Here is a 14,831-nt window from a genome sequence, read left to right on the forward strand (position 1 = left end):
GAGGTAAATAGCACACATTGTTTGGTTGAAGCTTCCCCACATAATAACCAAGCTGCAGTGAAAAATGTACCATGTCAAACAGGTTTCGAAAAGTAGTCTCCTGTGTGAGGTGTGAGATGAGATCAGGTCTGATTTTCATGTTGACACTTTCACCCCACCCCATCCCCCGATGCAGTAGTCTCTGCAGGAGGACATCATCACCTCAGTTAAGTACATTTGAATCAGACCTAATGTACTGATGGCAGTGAACTTGAATCAGAACTCCATTTCAGAAATCTACACCCCATTATGTGCTTGGCCCAAACATCTCTGAATTCAGGCCTGGCTCATAAAAGGAGTTCACCGCAGCCAGACAGACCCCCATGCCAGTTCTCCTTCCCTTCCCCAGGCAAAATTCCCCCTGTGAAGAGATGGGGGGGGGGACTAGTGGTAGAGGGGCTTACTAGAGACAGATTGAAGTCATAAGGGATAGAAAACTATAAGCCCTGTCAGGAAATTACAGTCATGAGCATGCTCAGGAATGTCCACCGAAGAGTAGCCATTTACACATGTGGCAAATCAGAGAAATCTTTCATATTTGCACCACCTTGCCCCTGCTGTAACATCAGGAAATTTGACTCCTCCAAGAGAATTCTAGATTAAACTACGAAATTCCAAAGCCCAGTATAACTCAACTTGGCCTCTTAGTGTGAGCGTAATTAAGCTTGTCTTGTCCTTGAGGCTTCCAAGATGGGAAAGAGAAGTGCCAGACCATTAGTAATTGATTATTGGCTCATCGGTACTCTTTGCTGATACGAAAGGAATCCAAACAAGAGGTGCCAGGTTTTGCACTTGCAGCGCCATGGGGTCAGTGCCCGCGTCAGATTTATAGTAACCTAAATCATAACAAGATCATAACAACAGGAACATAATTAAATAAAGTAACAAGGAGGAGCTTCCCAGATCATAAATATAAGAGGCCTATATTTTGTGAGAAGACATACTCACACAAAACAGGTTGAAGACAAAGAAATAATGTGTGTGTCACAAACATGCCTACAACATGGCATGGGATTCCAGAATGTTTTTATATGTATGTTGTTACAATCATTTAACTTGACAAAAAGTTTGAAATTCAACATTATTATTAAGCCATGTTGATTTAAAATAGAAATGTAGCCTTAGGAACGTGAACATAAATTTATAAAGTAAAAACAAAACGATCTCTGTTTAAAAGTGTATAAAGAAGTGTTTGAACACGCAACATTGGGAGCTATCCTCTTGGATCAGCTATTGCCAACTTGCTGCTGTAGAATGAGCCTGATAAGCTTGATGCTGATAATCACTGAGACTAATATTGTTATTGTTCTACTTAGAAACCTTTACTTAAGGTGATGTTGAATGCATCAGGTGTTTGATTCTATGCATGTATACGCCTTTATTTAGTATCGTTATACTAATATTTTTTATAATAAAGTAACAAAAGACAAATCTTGTCTGAGTAATTTCTGAAAATAATAAAAATTCTGTATGACCTACATCTAGAGTGAAGAATTAATCTTACTCTAAGATGGTATCTGGTTTGGTGAGTAATCTGAATTTATTACGTAGACTGGTAGTCTGGGGTTGCCGACATACTGATAATATACTTTGAGAACCTCTGAACCAGGGCATATGCTACATGTTGCCAAAAAAGAGGAAATGCATCATCACAAAAGAGGACAAAAGAGGGCATTGGTTTGCATAAGATTTGCATATGCCAATTTATATGTATAGATGTGCTAAAGTTAGAAATAATTAATATACTGTGAACAGAAATATAATACATCTTGCCATAGTGGGGAGGACTGGAACCAGGTGACCTGTGTGTATGATCATTCCACTGTCCAGATGCTTGGTCCAGGTGTTGATGGGCAAATTCAAGGCCCATGCTCTCTCTTCTGACGGTTCTTTATCTTTAAACATAACTTTTAAAAGTTCTTCAAATAGATTATGCCATTAAACAGAGTACTGTGCTCTGTAAAGTAAAATGAATAGCCTAGTCCAAGGTCTGTTAAGGAAATGCCGTCACTGCCCTTTCTAAGGGTAAGTTTACTTGGAAAGGGGGATTGCCATAGAGCAGGGGGTAGGCAACCTGGTGCCCTCTGTTTCAGACTATTGCTCCCACAAGACCCAGCCACCATGGCCAATAGTCAGGAATTATTAGAACTGTAGTCCAAAACATCTTGCCTACCCTTGGTATAGAGAGTTGGGGGCAATTTCCTCCGCGTTTGGCTCTTCTGAGTTTTTCTGGAGAAACCTGAGCTTTTCCAAGAATTGTGCTAGAAAGTTCAGAAAAACTTAATGCATTCTGAAGCGACCCTGGGTGAACTCACCCATCATAAAAGCATGGCAAAACTTTCTGAACTAGAATGTCTTCTTTCCCTCAAGCTGTTTGGTTTGCCCTGGTCTCCTGCAAACATTGAGCAGGGGGTTGGATTCGATGGTTTTGCAGACCCCTTCCAACTCTATGATTCTTTATCCTGCAGAGGAGTGGAGCAATGATCCCATATGAGGGAAGGAGTACATTTATATGCAGGAGGCCAAACACTGCATTATGCCTTCCTTTCCCACCACCCCAGATATGATTCCATGCACTTTTTGCTTAGTGAAAACCCCACAATGAAACTGGAAGTGCAAGAATCCACTAAGTAGGCATTCCCTAAGACAAACCAAAGATAACCAGTTTGCTGCACTGTAGTACTGGCATGTAGAGAGGCTGGACGTTGTTTTTTTACTGCTCTTGTCTGCGCTTGGGTTTGCGCATCATGACAATCCAGAATTCAACAACCCATACCATGGGTTAGTGTTACGTGTGTGCCCAGCCAATGTATACTTTCAGACCCTCTTGGGAAAGTGCCTGAGACGTGAGCAAAACACAGAGCATCACCCTACTGATCCTCAGTGCTTTATAATCAATGGAAAATGTAGGGCACACAGCCTTTTTTTAGTATACAGTGGACTGGGATTCTGGCCCCTATTGAAGCAACTGAATGCCTGTAAGGGATCAGGGAGGAATTGTAACCTATCTTAACCACTGTTTGTAATGCCTTATGGATGTCTACCTTACCACTTTGAGACCGTGAGCTTCAAAGAATTAGGTGGCCAAATACTACTGAATATCAGCTAGCGATAAATGCCTAACTTCCTTGAACTCCTTTGAATTTTCTCAGCTTCAAGGCACAAGATCCCCACATTGTGTATTGGAGAGAAAATGCATTTTCCTCACAAGTACCTCCTGTACACCTCACTAAGATTTCCAAAGCTTGGCATCTGTTTCAGTTCCATTATATAATAAGCTGATTTTTTGTGTGTGTTTTTTGCACTGTGGCTGTCTTTAAACCTACCTAGAAGGTACCCATGATGACATTGTTTCCATAGAAACTAATGTACTTCAAAGAGGGAAAAACAGAAGACTAAAAAAGGACCAAAAAAGGGGGGGGGGGATTCAAACAAAATAACTGGCATAAACACAATGTTCACGCTGAGCGGGCAGGAACGGTGTCATACAGTTTTAATTGGCCACTTGTTTGAGAACGAAAGGCCCATCGAGCAAGAAGCTTATTCGATACTCTCGTTCTACAATCCTTCCTGTCATTAGTAACTGCAGTGGGTTTGTAATTCGGGGTGCATCCAAACCAGGGTTGAGGGCGAGAGGGGGTCTGAACAACCCATCACTCAAAGAGGGGGTGTAGTCCACACCACATACCATTAGTTGCTGCTGTTTGTTTATTGGTCACATTTATAGCCCACCTTCCCTCAAAAGAGCTCAGGGTAGGGTACATAGATGGGACTACTCTATTTTTATCTTCATAAAAAGCTGGTGACGTAAGTCTGACTGGGAGAGGGGCCCAATTCAGACAAAACTATAAGCTGTAGTCTGTTGTTACATGTATGAGCTGCAGCATGCCTTGGGCTCACACACTCTCCCCTATCCTACTTCTCTCCTTCACATGCAAGAGGAGATTTAAATGCTTCCAGTCATGGTTGGTAATAAAGCAGTTTCCCCACTTAGTTCAAATACAGGAAACGGAGGTTTGTACAAACCATAGTGAGCTATCAAACCAGGGTTTGATTTTGGTTTGATATAATGGTTTGTAACTTCAGATTGTACAAATCACAAGTTTGGAAAGCAATTTGTTTCAAACCACAACCGGAAGCTTGAAATTATTATTTAATATTAATTAATTGGTAGCCTTATAGCCCACTTTTCAGGGTAAAAATCCTCACAAAATAGGAATGTTTTCCCCTCACATGGGCATGCAAGTCTGAGGCTCACTGTGGCTGATGCATGTAACGATAACCATAGTTTGTCGTTATGTCTCAATTGAGACAGAGCGTGATTGGCCCAAGGCCACCTAGTGAGCTTGAAAGCTCAAGCAGGAATTCAAACCCGTCTGTTTGCACTCCCAATTTCTGTTATTTTGTGGGGAGGAAGGGTGGGAACCTGGAATTTCCTTCCTGACCTCCTAATGCGGTCCACCTTTCCATTTTCAAATCCCTTCTGAAAAGCCATCTCATCTGATAAGCCTTCAGATTAATCCGTTACTCCTCACCCCCAATGCAAATGAAGCCTAAATGTAAATGTATTTGCTATCATTAATCCCTTGTTCCTCTTGCCATGATCATTTCTCCCCTCTTTCTGTTATCCTTGTTCCTCCCACTACAATCCCCCCTTGCTGCTGAGATGTAGGCTGTAAGTTCTGTACGGAAGGAGTTCGTGGTTTACCCTGAGAGAAGCTGGGAGTCCCCTTCCCCTCAGGTCAGGAGGCATTATACTCCTCCTTTCACACCCTTAATTAATTTCGGTGACATATACTCAGTTATATGAAGAGATAAGAAAAACTCAATGTCAAAAATCAAGGAAATACAAAATTAAATCCATTATTTACCTGCCACCTAATGCGAAGAGAAAACTCAGTGGAAAAGACCCTGATGCTGGGAAAGATTGAAGGCAAAAGGAGAAGGGGACGGCAGAGGATGAGGTGGCTAGACAGCATCACCGATGCAATGAATATGAACTTGAGCACACTCTGGGAGAGAGAGGATGACAGGAAAGCCTGGTGTGCTATGGTCCATGGGGTCACGAAGAGTCGGACACAACTTAATGACTGAACAACAAATATATTAACATCTTTGGGTAGGCTCCTCTCTGCATCCCACCAGTATCTGAGGTGTATTTCTGAAGACCTTTTTAGTGGTGAAAATGTTCTTGTTTAGACAAGCCTTTGGCCAGAGGGGTTGGTTATTTACCTTCTGTTGGTGGGTGGTTTTCGTTTAAATTGGTTGCTGTTTTTAGCTGCTCCTCCTGTATATTGTTAAGAAGTGTTATTGTTGTTTTTAAAGTATTTTGTAATTACATCTTTTATTATTGTTAGCCACTTTGCATGCCTAGTATGGAAAGGTAGGGTAGAAATTTAAATAATAAACAAAGGTGTTATCTCTGTAAATGTTTTGTATTTCAACTTTGCTTTTGTAATACACTGAGAACATTTGTTATTGGGCAGATTAAAAATATAATCAGCCAATCCAACAATCAATTGTACTCTCTCAGGTTGCAGTAAAGAATTAATGTCCCTATGGTAGCCACTGCTAGGATTTCTCAATTCTGCATTTTTTGCGCTATTCACCATTTAAATTTTCCTGTCCTTATCCCATTGGAAATCTACTGTATTTTTGAAGTGTCACATACTAAGGACACAAGTGTGCATTATGGACAAGTATTTCCTGGTGAGATGCAGTACTAAATTAAAAGTATTGTCTTGCACTGGAACATGCTATCAATTAAGACATTTCTTTCTCTTAACTCTCTCCCTTCCATCATGCTCCATTCCCCCTCTTTTATTGTTCAACTCCATTGGTCAAACCCTTAGGAAAGGCCACTCAGGACACCTCTGCTTGTAATCCTTTATCTACTCTCCTATATAATTTGAGTGTCAATTCCTTAGTAAATGCACATTTTTTTAAAAGGAAGAGGGGGCACATGAAAAACATTTAAATTGGTTTGAACTCAACAGGCAAGTAGTGCTGTCAGGTCCAGAGACTGAGGGGGCTCCTACATCTTTAAACAACTACTGGCGCAATCCTATGCATGTTTAGACAAAAAAAAAATCCTACAATTTCCAGCATTTGCCAGCTTGAAGATGTAGGACTTTTTTGTGTTTAAACATGCATAGGATTGCATCCTAAATTTTATTGGAGACCACTTTGAGGAAGAAGTGGGCCCCCATTATCATGCTCCAATGTGGACCTCTGGCAAGTAACATGGTCACACTCACAACAACCTCCACACAGTCTTCTTACCTCTGGGTTGACAACTGGAGGGGCAGATGGTATTCCTCAGGGGGTAGATTGGGCCCAGGGCTTCCAGTTGTTGAATCCCACCCAATTCCCACCTTAGGAACTGCACATCAGGATAGCATACTACATTGCTTTAGTAATGGGACAAACCATACTGGTGAAATTTCCCTTCTTATGCAGAGTCCTATATTGTACCTAACTGTACAAAATCCCTCTCACGGCCTGTACTTGGCGCCCTATAATGATCTAGTAAAGCCAACAGCTTCCTACTATCTCTGTTCTGTCTGTCTGTCAACATAAGAACATAAGGACAGCCCTGCTGGATCAGACCAAAGGCCCATCTAGTCTAGCATTCTGTTCCCACTGTAGCCCAATCAAATGTCTATGGGTAGCCCAGAAGCAGGATGTAAGCTCAACAACACTTTCCCCAGACCCAAGTCAGGCTGCAGCATTCTGAACCAAAGTTCCTGGATCCTCTGCAAGGCAGTTCTTTATAGTGGCTCATATGATTATATGACAGAAAACCAGAACGCTGTGTGTGTATTGTACTAAAATTCTGTTCCTAGAAAATCCACATTCCCTAATCAGTCAGACATAATGGTATTAATTAATTAAATGGCTTGAGACCTGGCTACTTAAAGGACCACATGCTCCCACGTGAACTTGCCTGCCCTTTAAGATCAACTGCTGCACCCTCCTTATGTGTGCTGTTTCAGAGGCACAGTTGATGGTAATGCACAAGAGGGCTTTTCTGGGTGGCAGTGTCTTATCTATGGAACACCCTGCCCCAAAACATTAAGTCATCCTCCTTGTTACCTGTGTTTTGCTAGCATGTGGAAACATTTCTCTTTAAACAAGCATTTGACTTTGCTGTTGCTTAATTGTATTGTTTGCTGCTGCTACTAGCTTGTTAATATGCTTTAATTATTAGCTATTGTTTTTATGTTTTGTAAGCCACTTTGAATGACTTCCTTTTTGGAGGGGAAAAGCGAGATAAACGTTTCTTAAATAATTAATAAATCACTAAATAAGCAAACATGCAATAATTTGCTTGATTTGCGAATCAGTCTTTTTTCTTTTTAAAGCGAGTCCTTGAAGCAAGGCTTAAAGATAGGATTGAAAATGTATGAGCATTTCCTTGTGAAATCTCAGAAGCACAGGAGGAGCAGTCTGAGTACGATTTCTATTGGTCAGGGGATGGGGTAGGGGACTTCAGTGTTCTCTTTACCCCTTCCCACAACTAGGAGAACATTATTCTTTCTCCAAAATAAGTAATTATATACATATTTGCATAATTTACCATGTTGCAGAATTCTTGACACAGAATTTGGGATTATTCACTCAGAATTGTATTTATCTGTTTTGCAGGATTTTCTTCACAAGGTTGTTAATCCACTGTATCTACTTTCAGTTTCATCACAGAATTGAGATCCCTGTGCTACACAAGGAGTATTTCCTTTCTTGCTTTTCTGCTACATAATCTCTAGGTGGGACTGTATAGCAGAACAGTGCAAATGCACAAGAGGAAATACTGCTCTATTTCGCCATTAGAAATAATACCCCATTTTCTCTGGTCTAAAAAAACTTGCAGAAAGTGCTGCTTACAAACAGATGCAAAACTGAGGGGTCACAACGTCATCTCAAGAACCTGTAATGCGAGCAGGGAATGAGAAGCTCACAACAAACACCTCATGTAGAAAAGCTCTTAATGTGCAAGTGCAAATGACACACAGCTTTGGCCAATGATGGATGAGCAACTAGATGGAGATGCCATAGGAGAGATTAAGTCTATGCAGGCATAGGTAAAGAATCGACTGCCCCACCCTGGCTTTGGACATTTTCATTCTACACTGCTTGTATATGTTCAAGATTTATAACATGCCTATAAAATGCCCCTACCATCCAGAAGGTGTTTTATGATGATTCTGCCTTTTTTGCTGTTTTACTGTGTTTTTCATGCTGCTGGGAATTTATAGTGCTTTACTTGATTTTTAATAATGTAGTTCGTTGTTATTAGAATGTGTTTCTTCTTAATGTAAAAAGAAATACATTCATGTTAGTTTGAAATTAGTTTGAAAAGTGGGGCAAAATTTGTTTGAAAGCACGTTATACATACATTAATAAAATAAATACACAAGATTACTGATATTTAGAAAATTGCATTTTTAAAAGTTAACATTGAGATTCTCAGAATTATCATGATGTATTACATTTATATCCCACTTTTTGTCTATAGAACCCAAGTCTGTGTATATGGGGTTCCTTCCCAGGCAGTTTCCCATCCAGGCACATGACCAATCCAGACCTGCTTAGCTTCAACAGGGGTGCTTCCAGATGGAAGGCATTGTGCAGCTGCTCTGTCTTTCCTTCCTTAACAGATTCTTTGTGGAAAGAAAAAGGATGGAAGAAGAGGTAGGAAAACATGGGAGGGTTACAAGTTGAAGGCAATGTTGCCTTAACCCTCAGTAAAATCCCATGAATGAGGTTGGGTGATTGCAGGATAAAAGCCTCTTCTGTAAGCACCCCAAGATTGCTGCATCATATTCAGACTATGCTCTGGTTCTTCCCCATCTCTACTCAAAAGCTTCAGATTTTGTAAGGCTTTGAATGCCACATTCTGTACCAGATACCAGCTTTTATACTTAAGCAGCAAATCCACAGATATGTGAAACAACCCCAGTGCTACACACAGCTCCCCCATGTTGTTCCTATTAGTCTGCGTCTTAACATACTGCTCTTCTTTCAAGTATCTGGCCCCTCCTTCTTCCCTGGTCTGTGATAAAAAAAAAAACCAGCCACAACTTGGAGGTTTCAGGAGAGAAATCTACTTAAAATATACAACTGGGGCAATATGCAAATTAAGAATATTCAATGCAAATTTGACAGGTCTGCATATTTTATTTCGGTTCTATAATGGGGCCGTGGGGAGCAAAGTGTTTCAGTGCAAATTTCTACCCCTGCTGATAATGAGGAAGAGTGGATTGGCTGGTTAATCAGGGCCACTGTGGTTCAGGATCATGTGACACAACTAACTATAAGACCACACATGAAAGAACACACACAAAACATTTACAATTCCTAGAGAATTTGTGAACTAGGATGTGCTACGCTCTGTAATGGCAGCTACTGGTAGCTTCACCAAGCTACTGCCACCATGTCAAAATAGCCCTCAGGACATCCCAAATAATGTAAAACCAAGTGCCATTTACATAAAATAAAGCATACGATACAGGTGAAAACATGCACATTTGAATTATGTCACTGCAGAATGGAGGATGAGAGTAAGAGATTTATTGAGGGAGCAATCCTACTGGGATAGGCAGCCACCTCTGAACTCAGAGGCGACCGCCTGTACAATGCAGAGAGGGCAGAGTGTGGGGAAGATCTTCTCCTCTGAGCTCTGGCTGCCCTGCATTTACAGCTAGATGGCCGATTTCAGCTGTCTAACCGCAGGACTTCGGGGGGGACGACACAATGCATAAGAAGCATCGTACCGGCACTTCTGCACTCCCCGCTCCCAGGAATACCCCTTTTCTCCCGCTCCGCACTGGTCTTCTGAGCGCACAGACCAGGGATGACCCATGCTGCCTACAAGGCAGCAGGTAGGCAGTTTTCCAGAAACCGACCTCAGAGTGCAGGCTCCAAGGTCAGTTCCCGAAAACTGAACAATCCTATGGCTGTCTAGCCACTATCTAGCAGCCATAGGATTGCGCCCTAAATTTATATACCATTCAACTGCCCTTGGGGGCAGCTTATAATTATTTACAAAACAACAATAAAAAATAACCAAAACAATGAACACAACAATGAAAATATCAAAATATTAAAACATTAAGGTGTTTAATGTTAAGGGTGCAATCTCATGCATGTTTAGACAGAAGTCCTATAACCCCCAGCATCCGCCAGCCAGGACTTTTTTCTGTCTAAACATGCATAGGATTGTGTCCTAAAAACACTAAAAATACTAAAGAGCCAACTTAATTATCAGAACACCAGATTCGAAATTAAATGCCTGCTGGAAGAGGAAGGCCTTAACCTGGCATCTAAACATATACAGTGAAAACACTTGGTGCACCTCCTTGAGAAGGGCATTCCACAGATGGGGGGCCACTACAGAGAAGGGTCTTTCCCTGGTAGTCTGGTAGTTCCCTGTGGGAGGGGAGTGGCTGCTGGATGTGTCAGCTTTACTGCCATAACACCCATTCACTCAAAAATGAGTTGCTCACTGGGGATTAATCCCAGTCTCAGGATCAGGATGTTCTGGCTGCAGAATCTGGGTTGTGGTTTTATTAATGTAGTGTTCTAGAATCTGGAGCAGCTGAAAATGAATGCAGCCTGAAAAGGCTTGCATGTGCCACATGGGCAAGGACACAAACATGCATAGTTCTGTTGGAACGCATTCTGGACAACTGTGTTCTCAGCCTGGGTGATAATCAAAATATCAGCTCCCAGAAGTGAACAAACATTCCCCCATCCTTTTCCTCATTGAACAGTCCTCCCAGGAAAACATACACAGCAGGTAAGAATCTTCAACCCTCCCAAACCCCTCTTTTAAAGCAAAGGATCCCACCTATTCCCACTCAAGTTACTTACCGATGTTGGAATGCTTCAGGAGACGGCAGATTCGAGCTTCTCGCTCCAACTTCTGATGATCTGGAGAAAAAATAAAGAGCAAGCACCCTTGAGCATTCCATGAATGTCAGTTAATTCTGACTGTAGTTCCCTTAGTATTTGGTTTCTGCCAGAACCTCAAGGGCAGAGCTTAGCATTTAGCCCATCTTAGAACTCATCTATACATTACACAGAATTGAGGTGAGAGGCTGAAGTGGAAGAATTCTGGACTGGACTGCTTCAGATGGAAGGTGGGAGTCCTATCTTTGAATGCTCCCCCACTAAAAAAAAAAAAATAGCATTTCAGAGCCTAATCCACTTTCCTGCTGTGCTACTTTTCATTTGAGGGAGTTTACTTTTGAACCATGGTTCAAAATAAATTCAAAAATGGCATGGTTCATTTCACCATTTTGCTGTATGTGTAGACATGACCTCAATCTGAGGTAAAATCTGATTAAATACTTCAAACACTAAACTTATTTCTTCAACTCCAGATGAAGCTTTTATCCTGCAATTGCTCTCCCCCATTCAAGGAATTTTACTGGGGGTTCAGATATCGTCATCTTCAACTTTTAAACCTCCTGTTTCCTCACCTTCAGTCCTTTTTTTTTTTTTTAACCACAAAAACTCCATTAAAGAGGGAAAAATGAAATAGAAACATAATGGTAGCACTAAGAACCCTCTGTCTGGAAACACCCTATATTCCAGGTAAGGATCCCTTAAGATTGCTGTCCCAGTTACCACTGGAACGTTCAGAAATAGATCCAACATCTTCAGGCCAAATGTTACACGGAGCACACAGAAGGTTTCAGAACCCACTCAACAACTTTACTTGATCCAAATATATTTGTGACATGTTAACAAAAGCATTATTTTGGTAACTTAACTACTTCTTTAAAGGAATATCATAACTAACACAAATCATAACTGCTAATAGCATCTAAATCTAAAGCCGAACAAAGCCCTTCCTTATATAATCAGCTTCTATCACGTCCTCCCTCAGTTCTCTTACTGTTCTAAACTAAGATGCCAGAATCTTTTTCATTCAGAAAATAATATGACTAAGGAGATAACATAGAGCAGGGGTAGCATCCAGTTGTTTCAAACCACCGCTCCCATATGTTCCAGTCAGCCTGGCCAATGGTCAGAGATTATGGGAGTTGTAGTATTTTATGGTTTTAACTGTTATGAACCACCCGGAGAGCTTTGGCTATTGGGCAGTATAGAAATAAATAAATAAAAATTATGAATGGGGTTGAGAAAGCAAACCCACTTCCTTAATGCACTAGAGTTCAGGATCGTTCAACTGATGAAATGGGTACTGAGTTCAGTAGAAACAAAATGAAGTACTTTGTTTTTGTTGTTCAGTTGTTAAGTCGTGTCTGACTCTTCGTGACCCCATGGACCATAGCATGCCAGGCCTTCATGTCCTCCGCTCTCTCCCGGAGTGTGCTCAAGTTCATATTCATCGCATCGGTGATGCTATCTAGCCATCACATTCTCTGTTGTCCCCTTCTCCTTTTGCCTTCAATCTTTCCCAGCATCAAGGTCTTTTCCAGTGACTTTTCTCTTCGCATTAGTTGGCCAAAATATTTGAGCTTCAGCTTCAGTATCTGTCCTTCCAATGAGCACTCAGGGTTGATTTCCTTTAGGATTGACTGATTTGACCTCCTTGCAGTCCAGGGGACTCATAAGAGTCTTCTGCAGCACCACAGTTCGAAAGCATCAATTCTTCGACGCTCAGCCTTCCTTATAGTCCAGCTCTCACAGCCATACGTTGCTACTGGGAAAACCATAGCTTTGATTATACGAACCTCTGTCGGCAAGGTGATGTCTGCGCTTCTTACTATGCTGTCTAGGTTGGCCATAGCTTTCCTCCCAAGGAGCAAGCGCCTTTTAATTTCATGGCTACAGTCACCATCTGCGGTGATCTTGGAGCACAAGAAAATAAAATCTGTCACTGCTTCCATTTCTTCCCTTTTTATATGCCAGGAAGTGATGGGGCCAGATGCCATGATCTTCATTTTTTTAATGTTGAGTTTCAAACCAGCTTTTGCACTCTCCACTTTCACCCTCAACAAGAAGCTCTTTAGATCCTCTTCGCTTTCTGCCATTAGGGTGGTATCGTCTGCGTATCTGAGGTTGTTGATAATTCTCCTGGCAATCTTAATTCCGACCTGTGATTCATCCAACTCGGCGTTTCTCATGATGTACTCTGCATATAAATTAAATAAGCAGGGCGACAATATACAGCCTTGTCGTACTCCTTTCCCAATTTTGAACCAATCGGTTGTTCCATGTCTGGTTCTTACTGTTGCTTCTTGACCCTCGTACAGGTTTCTCAGGAGACAGGTAAGGTGGTCTGGTACTCCCATCTCTTTAAGAATTTGCCACAGATTGTTGTGATCCACACAATCAAAGGCTTTGGCGTAATCAATGAAGTAGAAATAGACGTTTTTCTGGAATTCTCTTGCTTTCTCCATGATCCAGCGAATGTTGGCGATTTGATCTTCCTCTGCCTCTTCAAAACCCAGCTTGTACTTCCGGTAGTTCTCGGTTCGCATACTGCTGAAGCCTAGCTTGTAGGATTTTGAGCATCACCTTGCTGGCATGTGAAATGAGCGCAACTGTATGGTAGGTTGAACACTCTTTGGCATTGCTCTTCTTTGGGATTGGAATGTAAACTGACCTTTTCCAGTCTTGTGGCCACTGTTGAGTGTTCCAAATTTGTTGGCATATTGAGTGCAGCACTTGAACAGCTTCATCTTTTAGGATTTTAAATAGCTCAGCTGGAATGCTGTCATCTCTGCTAGCTTTGTTGTTACTAATGCTTCCTAAGGCCCACTTGACTTCACTTTCTAGGATGTCCGTCTCAAGTTCAGTGTCCGCACTATCATGGCTATCAGGGACATTCAGATCTTTCCTGTATAGTTCTTCTGTGTATTCTTTCCACCTCTTCTTAATCTCATCTGCTTCTGTTAGGTCCCTGCTTTCTTTGTCCTTTATCATGCCCGTCTTTGCACAAAATGTTCCCTTGAGATCTCCAGTTTTTTTGAAGAGATCTCTAGTCTTTCCCATTCTATTGTTTTCCTCGATTTCTTTGCATTGTTCATTTAAGAAGACCTTCTTGTCTCTCCTTGCTATTCTCTGGAACTCTGCATTCAGTTGGGTATATCTTCCCCTTTCTCCCTTGCTTTTTGCTTCCCTTCTTTTCTCGGCTATTTGTAAAGCCTCATCAGACAGCCACTTTGCTGTCTTGCATTTCTTTTTCTTTGGGATGGATTGAGTTGCCGCCTCCTGAACAATGTTACGGACCTCCATCCATAGTTCCTCAGGCACTCTGTCTATCAGGTCTAATCCCTTAAATCTATTCCTCACCTCCACTGTATATTCGTAAGGGATATGATTTAGCTCATACCTGAATGGTTTAGTGGTTTTCCCTACGTTCTTCAATTTAAGCCGAAGCTCATGATCTGAGCCACAGTCACCTCCAGGTCTTGTTTTTACTGACTGTATAGAGCTTCTCCATCTTTGGCTGCAAAGGACATAATCAATCTGATTTCAATATTGACCATCTGGTGATGTCCATGTGTCAAGTCACCTCTTGTGCTGTTGGAAAAGAGTGTTTGCTGTGATCAGCGTGTTCTCTTGGCAAAACTCTATTAGCCTTTGTCCTGCTTCATTTTGTACACCAAGGCCATGCTTGCCTGTTATCCCGGTGATTTCTTGACTTCCTACTTTAGCATTCCAATCCCCGATGATGAAGAGGACATCTTTTTTTGGTGTTAGTTCTAAAAGGTGTTGTAGGTCTTCATAGAACCGATCAACCTCAGCTTCTTCGGCCTCAGTGGTTGGGGCATAGACTTGAATTACTGTGATGTCGAATGGTTTCCCTTGGATTC

At 41.6% G+C, this 14,831-nt stretch overlaps 1 protein-coding gene across 4 annotated transcripts in view; it reads right to left on the bottom strand.

Moving 5' to 3' along the window:
• The window catches only part of CAMK2B (calcium/calmodulin dependent protein kinase II beta), a 231,134-nt gene that overhangs the window by 118,482 nt on the left and 97,821 nt on the right, over window positions 1-14,831 (bottom strand). For all 4 annotated transcript variants that reach the window (XM_084803857.1, XM_084803856.1, XM_084803858.1 and 1 more), the window contains exon 3: window positions 10,912-10,971. In XM_084803857.1, the coding sequence (XP_084659983.1) occupies window positions 10,912-10,971 (60 nt within the window). The remainder of the gene's footprint in view (window positions 1-10,911; window positions 10,972-14,831) is intronic.

The sequence above is a fragment of the Heloderma suspectum genome, chromosome 6 (assembly GCF_057233095.1).
Source record: "Heloderma suspectum isolate Gila_16-S chromosome 6, 16-S_ref, whole genome shotgun sequence".
Classification (NCBI taxonomy): Eukaryota; Metazoa; Chordata; class Lepidosauria; order Squamata; family Helodermatidae; genus Heloderma; species Heloderma suspectum.